Genomic DNA, 12,579 nt, shown 5'->3' on the forward strand with positions numbered 1-12,579 from the left:
TTGATCTAGGAACAACCCCATCAGTACTTTGAAGCTTGCATGCCTCAATGGCAAGTTTCTCACTTCCGGCGACAGGTATACATCAATGACCTTCGACCAGAAGATTTTGCGTGGCGTTCGACGCCAAGTCCTTTATTCACGCCACGTGAATTGTACTGCAGTACCTTGAGGGTCATTATCATTATCGGTGATTCCTCTCGCGCTTGTTAACGGTTTTCATCATTGACCGGTAATCAAGCGATGTCTTTCCATGTTCGACTTCAGCGAAATTCTCACATGGATCGACTTGTACTTAGAGTGAAGATCGAACGAGTTTGAAGACCCCGGATCTAGTTTCATCCATCCGGGCTGCGATACATATTCAGGAAATATAGAAGCATTTGTCGTGTACATCATTGCAGCAGATGATCATCCTACTCAAAGGATGATAATTTCAGCAGAAAATTATCAGTCTACCATCAGACGATCGTCTGTTCTATGTACGAAAATGTATTTATAAAGCTGAGCATGGGAATGCCCACCTCAGCTAGATCATGAAAACAGAATGAAAAATAATGCATTGTATTGTATTGTATTACAGGGCACCTCTCAGCACTTGAATGAACTTCGGACCCTCTGGATAAAGCATTTCACCCGATAAACGGCCTCATACTTTAGGGGGCAACTGTTATAGACATTTTTGTGCCTCGCAACATGGAGCATGAAATGTCGATAATTACAGGGATCCTCAGTCCCTAAACATGTTGTTCTTACCCCTAAAAGAGCAAGGTCAGCAAACCACAGCACTTCCCATCAGTTCTCCACCTGAAAACACTCAAAAACAGGCTTATTTTGGATCATGTCAGCTGCTCCACTGAGCACCTGCGCTGGAATGCAACTGCTCCTCCTTGTACCCGCGCTGGAAGTCAAATCTAATGAAGGCTACCTGCGCTGGGCGAGATTGGCCAAGTGGCACAGTCATTCTGCAAGGTGTCAATTGCCCAAGAAGCTTCCAAACTGACACTTGGTTCAAGAGATTCGCCCTGTGATGAGTAAGAGGTACTTGATCTCCATGTGTAAGCAAGGATCTCCAAGTGGACTCAAGAACTGAAGATTAACTGAAGAGGGAGAGGACACAAGGCAGCTTTATGTCAGTCTCAAGCTGACTCATCCTCTCTTCTTCTATCCTATATATAGAGCTCTTCTATGAGGTCTAAGGAGGCTGGAATTTTGTGCAAAGTAAGGAAGTGCTGTTGGTTTACAGTTAGAGCTATTGGGTGATTGCTTTTATAGAGGGGAAGAGGAGATTTCTTGCTGCTGGGGAGGTGCTGCTGGATTGGAGCCATTTATGGTTGTAACCTTCTCAGAACCTTTTTCTTCTATCAATAAAGCTTTGATGTTCTCCTATATACTTGTATTGCAATGATGTATTGTTTTCATATGTATATTTGATTCATCCTAATCCATGCATCAGTTATGAGTACATGTTTCTTGTAGTTTCCCTCTCTTGTTTTTGCAGGATCTTTGTGTAGCTGGGCCGGCAAAGGGAGCAAGGAGCTAGGAACAAGAGGCAAAGATAGAAGACAGGATCGACAAAAGCGAAAGACATCGGTTGGTCAATCTTTTCTTCCTTCTCTGTACTTTCATAAAGGAAAAATATCAAAGCTTTACTTTCAGTTGTTGCTAAGGAACTATCACCCTTAGAGTAGGGATAGGGTCATTCCGAGTCGGATACTTTTCCCCACAACAGTTATAACATCAACCAGGACCCTAATATCAGTTTCCTAGTTGCCAAAAATTTTAATTGGGGCAAATGTAACCATACCTCTCTCACTATTATTATCTAAAGTGAGATAATTAAAGCATATAGATTCATGTTTAGACGATATTTTTTTCTACACGGTAACATCTCATTTCTTACATTTTACACAGAGCATTGTAGAACAAATATTGACTAAAAAAGTCAGGTAAGTTCTTATATTCATGTGGATCACATCTAGCATAAAGATATTCCTTTTTAACAAGAATTCATTCAAAACACATATATAACAACTAGAAGTGGAAGGCTACTGAAAAAAATATCGAACCTTATTTAAAAAAATTAAAATAACCATCATAAAAAAACCAAGGTCCGTGAAAAAGCAAGACGCACACAGTTTTGATCCTTAATGCGGAAAAACACCAAATCACCAGTAATACTAGAAATTGCCCCAAAATGTGCAAAGAGACGCAGATAGGTTTGTTAAAATGGAAAAGTTGTATGAGGAATACAAGTGAAATAGATTTTCTAGACAATTTAAGTTCATGCGAAATGATTTCCAAATCCTCTATGTCCATGCTTCTTAGGCCTCACATTTTGTTCCTTTTTTGGCACTTCATTACTAAATTTCTTTGCAACATTAATTTTTTTCCTATTTCACACTCACTTTCCTCTCCATTTGATTCTTCTTGTGCTATTGTTCAATTTTTCACATCTCTGAGGTTTAGAGGACATTCCTAGGCTTTATGTGTCTATTGGAAATCAAGCACCTTAAGGGTTTTTGATCTCCAAATCCTTTTAAACCTTTCCTTTCTTAAATATTTTGACCTCAAATTTGGTGCCTCGAGGTTTTTAAAGTATGATTTGAAGTTTTCTCTACAATGTTTTGTTCTTTCACGTGAACTTCTCTCTGTAATACTGTTTAGACTCCTTTCAATATCTAAAATTTATGAGTTTTGCTTTGTGAGATTTTTTCCTAATTTCATAAAAGCCTTTGTTTGATATCAAAAAGTTTACATATAAAAGCCTTTGTTTGATATCAAAAAGTTTACATATAAAAAAGGTTTTATTTCACGAGTTTCCTTTATGTTGTCATAAAACCCCTTGTTTGACATTAGACCCGCGAGACACTATATACAATAGAGGGAAATAGCGTGACGTGTTTTAATGAATAATATGAATAGGCACGAGAAACCAGGATTCTGAATTTTTGTTCATGGAAATGCAAAATATTCAAACATGTTTTCACTTTAACATCTATATGCTAAGCAACTTGACAAATTCATTATACAAGCAACTTTTGTTTCTATATATAATTATATTCATTAAGTGAGCATTTGGTTATTCACATATTATAATATTATTTTCATTCCAAATAATAATATTATTTTCATTCCAAATAATAATATTATTTCCATACCAAATAATTTGCGGGAATGAATATTTTGAATAAAAAATATTATCAAATTATTAAAAATATAATGCATTAATTATATAATGAAAGAAAACAAATTGAATTAGGATGTCATCTCAGTTCTAATTTTCTATCCATAACATAAAAGATAGCAAATTATACTAAAAAAAGAATTCAAACATAATTTAAAAACACAGATCTGTCCCTTATTCCTAAAATAAAGTTCAAATATGACTTTCCTATATAATCCATATGGGTTACACCAATAAGTTATAAATCTTGTTGATAAATGATATATTTTAAGAAAATAATAAATTAAACATAATAATTGTTCATAGTTGAAGAGATTTTGGAACATATCTCATCATTTCATCATGGGATATGTTCAAAGATCATAAATAAATAAATGAAAGTATTAATTAGTCCATTTGATGTATTTTAACTAAGAAGAGAGAGTGATTTTATAATTTGAATAATATCTAAAATTTGTTAATTTAAAAAATATATAAATATTATATTATTAAAATGAATAATTTTATTTGTTTATTTGATGGTTTGATCTGGGGGATTTGAACCTTGAATCACATGGTTTACATAATATGGTGATCACCAATTGAATAGCCCTTATGCATTTTTTATATTTATATTGTTATTATATTACATATGTTCCAAAGTTTATCATATTATTTGTGGGAATTAAATCTAAATGGAAAAGACCTTAATCTTTCCTCTAACCACTAAAGATAAAAATTAACTATGATTGTATTACTTAAAAACACATGCTGACTTTGTATTTTTATCTCTATAATAAATGCGTATAAAAACTATAATAATTTATAATACTAATTTTTTCCAGAAAAAATATAGAATGTCAAATATGCAACAAAAAGAAGAAGGAAGAAGAAAAAGACAAAGACATTGCTAATTGGTTGGGTAAGCTTTCCATTTTGAAGAAGAAGAAAAATACAACGATGACATTGTTAATTGGTTCGGTCAACCCATTTTTTCTTTAATACTATAATACTATAAAAATTGACTATAAAATAATTGTCAATTCAAAATATATATATAAATTTTAATAAAATAATCATAAATTAGTCACCATATATATAAATATAAACATTATTTATAAACAATGAATTGTCTTAATTCATGGAACGCTTGTGCCACTAAGAATGTCAAATATGCAAAAAAAGAAGACAAAGACATTGCTAATTGGTTGGGTAAGCTTTCCATTTTGAAGAAGAAGAAAAATACAACGATGACATTGTTAATTGGTTCGGTCAACCCATTTTTTCTTTAATACTATAATACTATAAAAATTGACTATAAAATAATTGTCAATTCAAAATATATATATAAATTTTAATAAAATAATCATAAATTAGTGACCATATATATAAATATAAACATTATTTATAAACAATGAATTGTCTTAATTCATGGAACGCTTGTGCCACTAAACTTCCTCACCTTGTTTTTTCATAAAGCTTTTTTATATTGAAAGTTTTGGAGGTCTGAGTGATATACCTCCAACTAGGAAGCAATTTCTTGAATCCTTCGAGTCTTCTATTTTTAGCTTTCTTTCTTTCTTTTCATCAAACTTTGAACTTTATAGAAAATCACTTATCATTTTGCCACGCTAGACAAAGAACAAAAGTCATCGATGAGCATTAATGATGCACTCAAATTCATATAATGGACAACCAAACAAAATTCGATATTCTAAACTAGGTTCTTGATGAGGTGTCCATGAATGTCGGCAAACAAATATAGATGTGGCGGGAAGCGAAGCCAACAGATCTTTTCGAGACTCGATGGAGGGATGGAATTTTATGGACAAATTACTTGTCACATGTGATTTTGCTAGTTAAATATAGCTTAAAATCCTTCATTTTTCTCAATAACATTTAAATCAATAACAAAATGAAAATTAAACTTCCAAGAAACCAATGGATCATATATTAAAAACAAACTAAACTTATATCTAAATCATGGAACTCAACCTTCAACATAAAAGATATATGAATCATATATTAAGAACAAACTAAACTTATATCCAAATCATCGAATTGAACCTTCAACATAAAAGATATATGAATCATATATTAAAAACAAACTAAACTTATATCCAAATCATCAAACTGAACCTTCAACATAAAAGATATATGTATCATATATTAAGAACAAACTAAACTTATATCCAAATCATCGAACTCACCATTCAACATAAAATGAAATAAATGGAAACTAAAAAAAGATATGTCTTAGTACAGGAATGAAAAGGACATCAAGGAGTGAGGTAAGATGCTTTTGCATGAACTTGAATGTTAGTACATAAAAGTATGGTATTGCACTAAATTGGAATTAAGTACATAAAAGTATGGTGTTGCATTAAATTGTAATTAAAAAAGAATATCTTTCTTTCTTGTTTATTGTGTTTATATTTTGGTGGAATATTGTAATATGTTGTGTCGAATTACTTATCATTTAGAAAGGATTCATGCCAGAGAAGTAGTCATATTGAAATTGGTGCAACTTGTTTGTTGAGGTAATGGGAGTAGATTGGAAGAGAAACCGAATGTTGAGTTGTCCTGATCAAATTGGATGATGAGATTCTCTTGCATAAGTCTTAATTTGATGCCACCAGATCCTCGCCCCCGTCAACAAAATCTAGATACAATGAATTTTGCTTGTACAACCGCTCCATAGAGTTATCTCCAAGGATCCTCCAAGTAGTTTTTACCTACAAAGCAAGATTGATCGTCAGCACAATGGGATTTGGATCAATGCTCCCTCTATAAGGAGGCTCTCTAGTACTGTTTGCATCGAAATAAACACCCTGACCCAAGGGGCCGTAGGGCAACACCAACGAAACGTGTTTGATCTTCATGCAGTTCACCATCTTGGTGTAGAGGGCCATGAGAGAGTTGTAGATGGGGGTGGCCAATTGCGTGTAGCACACGACAGTGCTCAACTTGGTGTCATCGCATCCCCCTTTGCTGATTTGCAACTTCTCTGTGTCGATCAACACCTCGACGCCATTGACTTTGATTCTCTCAACACTGATATAAAATCCGTGCGTGGAGGGGTGAGTGGAGCCGAGGGATTGTGGATGAGGTGGCGGGTGAGGTTTGTAGTGTATCTGCCTTTTAGTTGAGAGAAGACGAGCAATCCGTCACCAAAGAATAGATACCCGTTTGAATTCTCTTGTGGCAGACTGGTGGAAAACTTGCAACTAAAACCTCAAGAAGTGAAGAGTCGAGGTTGTAGTGCATGTGTGGACGAGCTCATTCCAGCAATGCCAGTGACCTCCTGAGGCAAAGGGGTGCGATCAAAATCATATTGGCAAGGGATGGGCAGGAAGGGGAACTTGGTGGGGTGGCCTAATTCCTGACTGTTGCAACTACACAAATTGCCTCTCCAACAACACTGGTAGTTTTGGTGTCCCAACATAATAATTCTATGTAGATGTCACTGAAATGCCACTCGATAGGATCATGGCACCACCAGCGATTGAAATTGCCATGACATCCAAAGAACGGTGCCACGTTAAGTGGAACTAAACAAATTTTGAATAGATGTCACATTGGACAATAAACTTGAATAGATGTCACATTGGACAATAAACGCAGACATGACGGATGTCAAACTAAAATGAAAAAGGTAGACATGAGGTGATCTGATTCAAAAGAAATGCCTATGAGCATAATTAGTGTCGGAAAAGGAAGGATGCTACCACGAAAATAACACCAGTTTCGAAATCTATAAAATTTGTAATATAAATGATGTCAAATAAGCCATATTTATCTCCTAATTACTTTGTGTATGGATTTATTTACTTTATATTCCAAAAAAAAAAAGGAAACTAGGAATGCATACGTAAAAGGGAAATTAGGAATCCATTTTAGTATACAAATAGGTAAATAACAAACACAAACCATTAATACTGGAAAAGCACTAACCCTGTCAAAAAATATATAAAATACCCAAATAGGCAACGACGAGAAGACATAAAAAAGACACTCACCCTATCAAAATATATATATAATACCCAAATAAACAACGATGACAAGCCATCAAAAAGGCACTAACCCTATCAAAATATATATATAATACCCAAGTTGGCAACGACGACAAGCCATCAAAAAGACACTAACCCTATCAAAATATATATAAAATACCCAAGTTGGCAACGACGACAAGCCATCAAAAAGACACTAACCTTATAAAAATTATATTACTCGTCACTAGACTGGAGAGGCCAGAAAGGTCAACAAGGGAAAGCAATGGAAAAACATACGTCACTAGATTTGAGAAGATGACTATAAATATAAATATAAATATATTCAGTATATTTATATAAAAAAATTAATAATACTATGAATATTGAAATTTTTATAGACATTACATACTAAATAAATGTTAAAACGGAAAAATAATAAAAAAAATGAATTTAAATATAGGAAATAGTAAAAAAAAAATGAGTTTTTAATTAATATCCGTTTTATAAAAAACTATAAATTTATATATATATAACTTAATATTTTATAATATATAAATTTTAAAAAATGTTGATTTACAAAATAACTATGATAAAATATTTATACATTAACAAGAATATTGTTGCTTTATTCAAAGTTGTTGTTGGATGATTTTCAACCACGCATAAGCGGGTGCAGCACCGCCGTAATTTTTCCTTTTACCAATACTTGAGTACACGGTCTGCGCCTACTTCAACACTCAGTCAATTTTCCAGTAAGTGTTCTTAACAATGCAGCGAAAATAACTTACCATAAATTTATCTTCTTCAATTATTCTTTCAACCTGTCGTGTCGTGTGGTCGTGCTGCACTGGCCCGCGGCCAGCACGACACAACTCCACACCTGAACTGCGAACCTGTCCGCCCGACTTTCCCTTCCGCGACGCCCAAACTCTGCCCATCGGTGCGGTCCATAGTGAGGGCGCATTGCCCGCATGCAGTGCGACCTGCCTGCCCGGACAGTAACCCGCCCCGCTCTGCCTGTCCGCGCTACCAAGCCCGACCCGCCCTCTGTAATCCGCCCGCCGGTGCAGCCCTCTTACCCGCGTCCTTCTCTTCCTTCCGTTTTCACCCAACTCCTTTCGCACTTGTTCTACGATGTGGAAGTCTGAGTTCGATGTCCCTTCGTCGAACGCCATCCTCCTTACTTATACGCATCCTTTCGCCCAAGGGCCGTGTCTCTCGAGGATAACAAGGGTCGGCTCCATCAACATGCATGCCCGGCTGACCTGCCACATAACCTCGACACGCCCCATTCCAACGAACCGCCGCGTCCCTTCATGTGCACCGTCGCACCCATGGGTCGGCTCCAACACCTCACCGATTACACCTGTCGCCACACGTCGCACACCTGCCCGCATCCTAACTCGTCCACACATGGTCACCTCTTTCATCCGAGCACGCAACAAGGGTCGCCCGCACGCCTTCCGTCGGTGGCTCGCCCATCGTGCAGGTATCAAGGGGCGTGCGCCATCCCCAACATGGCGCAAGCGACATGGGAACCCGCATGTCACGCCCCCAGGCCTACAGTATTCTTTCAGCCGTACTTGGCGAGGTGCGGCGCCACCGAACACTTTCTTTTCACCAATACTTATGTTCATGGACTACGCCTAACCATTAGTGTACTTAGTTTGTTTTTCGCAACCAAGTATTATTATGTTCCCTTTATGCCAATGAACACCCATACACATTCATTATCATCAGCAATTATACATGAAGAACACAATTGCACAGTGTAAAGGGAGGGGCAACTCCCTGAACAATGAGTTTGCCCGAATACAATATATTATTCAACTCTACAACGTTTACGAGGCTTTACAAGTATACTTGGGAAACACCAAGTTTCATACTTAGCCAATTTTACAAATAGGCAACACCTCTGTGTGCCAACCGAGTTAATTGCCCGAGCTGGGCGGGCGCGCCCTCACACGAGCTGCCAACCGTACTCGTCGACCGAACCTCGTTTACCGCTGCACGACGGGCTGGCGACCTCACCCGAGTCACCCAGTTGTTGGATTGATCCTTATCTGGTGTTGATCACTACTTTGAGGTGTGAAATCGGGTTTATATTTCTAGTATTTAATGTTCAATTATTAAAGTTTGTAATTTCATAGAAAATTTAAAAAATGGTATAATAATTAAATATTTGTAAAATTATTTAATAAATTAATTAATTAAAATATTAAATAATATTTGAGTAGGTTTAATGGTTAAAAAAGTTACACTCTAAAATTTCAAGAGAGATAGAAAAATGTGGAGTAAGTGCACCTCAACTTTAGGTGTACTGAAGCCCTCAACTTGGATCTCATTAACTCAACTTATTCCCTCTACGGGCTCCATGTTTCTTGTTTTACAACATCACCATTGTCTAGAAAAACTTCACCATTATTTCTTAAGTATTTTGTTTTGAAGTAGCTCGATAGGAACTTGCAACGATGTGTTTGCTAGTGAACACCGGAGGATACAAAAAGCAGAGAGGGAGCCTTGGCAGCACTGGGTGAATTGCTAAGACAAGGCCTAGAAGGTAAAGCTTCATGTGTAGTTAAAGAGTGGTCACATTTTCTTAGTCAAGTAATGAAGAAATTGCTTACAATTGAAATGGTTGGTTTGCTTCCTTAAGAAGGTTAACAACGACAATTTTTCATAACTCTTTAGAAGGTTAACAACAACAATGTATCATAAATTGTAATTTCTTCTACATAGCTTTGTTAACTCATTTTCGTTGGATTTATCAAGAAAGCGCCTTGCACGTGTATGATTTTCTGAAGAATAAACTGAGAGAAGGCCACAACATACCATACAATGTGCTCATTGCAGATTTGAAGGTTGGTGGGTGGGGATTGTCAATTGAAGGCTATTGTGTTGTTGAGATTTCTTTATTAATATTGCGTGTCTGTCCTTGTTCCGATTTTGATTGAGTTTCCTAAGGATGGGGTTGATCACTGATAGCTAGGAATGGTATGTGAAGAGTAGCATAATGGTTATGAGTGCTATATGAAGAGTAGCATAACGTTTATGAGTCAATTTCACTAAGAACAAATTGTTTCAATTTGTGATGGACCTGCCCAAATATAAATTACTAAATTTCCTTCAATTAAACACCAATTGAAGAATTGATTTCAACCTTATGTTTAATCCTTATTGGTTCTTGCAATATTTGTCAAACCACTTTTTTTTATACAACCACTTTTTATGTTTACAAAAATAATATATAAATTAAGTAAAAAAATTAGATAATTTTCCATATTTATTACTTTGAGAAATTAACATAAATAGATATAAAAATATACATTAAAATTTAGAAATATATAAAATTTTAAAAACATAAAAAAATACACTTGAAAAAATTAAATTTAATATATTAATTATGAAAACTAAAATATATATATTTTTTAATTTAAAAATCTTATCAACTTTTGTTACCCCTTTTGAAACAATTGTTAATATATAATTTATCATTATTCTAATGCTTATTATGGGTTATGCCCATAAAAAATTCTACTTAATAAAATTAATATTTAATGAAAATAAAAAATTCAAAGTTTCGTAGGTCGATTTAATAAAAAAATGTTTTATGGGTTGAATTTTTTTGGTATTATTTGTTCGTTCATCGAAAATTCGCAACAGGACGAAGTTTGTTAATTACAATTGCAACTGGTTAATCACTCCTATACACGAATATTTTGAACAGGTCTAAGGTTACTTTTTATACACGAATATTTTGAACAGGTCTAAGGCTCCATTACGTACGTCAACGTCCTCCTCATTCTCTCGTCTTCTATTTCTCTTCCTCTTCTTCTCTGCTTACCGTGTCTTACATTTCCTCTATTTGTCGTGTCTTCATGCTTTTTCTGCGACGTTACACTGTGCTCTGACCAGCTGCCATTAACGACGAATTCAAGAAAATAGCAAGAAGTTTGATACGCTCTTCCATTCCATACCATCAATAAATGGGTGAGGGGTTGTAGCTTCAGCTGTCATATTGCAGCTGCCTCCTCCTCACAGAATGACGAGCGCTAACTATCTGATTGCTCACACTCGCAAAATTCATCTCTCAAAGCTTCTGTTCAGTCCTTTCTTGACGGGGGCATTGAAATCCGATGTTTTAGAATGCCCCAACTCCATCAAATCGGAGGTGAATCAGACTTGGAAAATCAGGCTTTCGCTTATATTGATAAAGCTTATCCAGATTGCTGCTGTACCATTAGCCATCTTGGGGACCTGGATAGAATTCTATTTAAATCTGCTTTCTCAGAATGGTGATTTGCTAAAAATACTGTTCAGGCCACTCACTGGTGACTTGGGTGGACAAAAGTGGGAAAACTTTTTGAAGAGTTCAACTCTTGACACGTATTGATTAATAAATTCATCTCTTCGCATCGACTTTTTTTAGAATTTAAAACAGAAACCTGTTTTAATTGACTTTTTTAGAAGAAAAAACAGAAACCTGTGGGCACAATGCAATAAACAATTCTGTGGGTACAATGCCATAAACATGGACTTTATGTGAGGAGTATATGCAATGATTGCGTTGGTTTCTGTCGCCTTTCTATCATGTGTCATTTTTGTCGCGCTGGAAGTGCGTTTTTTTAATATTAATTTCTCTGTTTGAATATTAATAATTTTGGGTGATTCTACGACTTGGGTGGACAAAAGTCGGAAAACTTTTTGAAGAGTTGAACTCTTCACATGTATTGATTAATAAATTCCATCTCTTCGCATGGACTTTTTGACTTGACTCTTTCAGGAAAAAAAAGCAGAAACCTGTTTTAATTGACTCTTTCGGAAGAAAAAACAGAAACCTGTTTTAATGGACTCTTTTAGAAGAAAAAACAGAAATTTGTTTTAATTGGAAATGAAGATTCTTTTTAAAGAAAAAACAGAAATCTGTTTTAATTGGAAATGTAGATCTGGTTTAAATTAAATAATTAACTTTAAAATATAAATAAAATTGGATCATTGATTTAATTAACTCTAAAATATAAACAAAATTGGATAACTCATATGCCATCAGTATATTATTATAATATTGTCAAAAAGATTATTCACATTCAAAACAAAAACATAACATAAAATGAATAGGCACATAACACAATATAGAATGGATATAGTGTATATGTATATATATAATGAATGAATATATTTATATGTATGGTAGAAAAAAAATTAATTAATAAATTTTTTAAAGAGTGTTTTTAAATATATAAGTGGATTCATTAATAATTATGAATATTTAAATTTATAAATTTTATAGTTTTTTTTCATTGTAAAAGAGGTTTTAATATGAAGAGATTTGATTCCTCAAGGTATTTGCTAGATCCAGATTAAGATAATCTAAGTTGGTATAATTCCCTTTTTTAAATAGACCATATTCCACATGAATAT

The 12,579-nt window shown here is 34.7% G+C and overlaps 1 protein-coding gene across 1 annotated transcript in view; it reads left to right on the forward strand.

Annotated features, from left to right (window-relative positions):
• The first annotated feature begins 11,197 nt into the window (after window positions 1–11,197).
• LOC149257097 (triacylglycerol lipase OBL1-like) overlaps window positions 11,198–12,579 on the forward strand; it is a 196,474-nt gene continuing 195,092 nt past the window's right edge. The window contains exon 1 of the mRNA XM_089369112.1: window positions 11,198–11,489. Coding sequence (XP_089225238.1) covers window positions 11,201–11,489 — 289 coding nt within the window. The 5' untranslated portion in view covers window positions 11,198–11,200. The remainder of the gene's footprint in view (window positions 11,490–12,579) is intronic.

The sequence above is a fragment of the Pinus tabuliformis genome, chromosome 6 (assembly GCF_031772625.1).
Source record: "Pinus tabuliformis cultivar Carrire ecotype Pingquan chromosome 6, CPIR1, whole genome shotgun sequence".
Lineage (NCBI taxonomy): Eukaryota > Viridiplantae > Streptophyta > Pinopsida > Pinales > Pinaceae > Pinus > Pinus tabuliformis.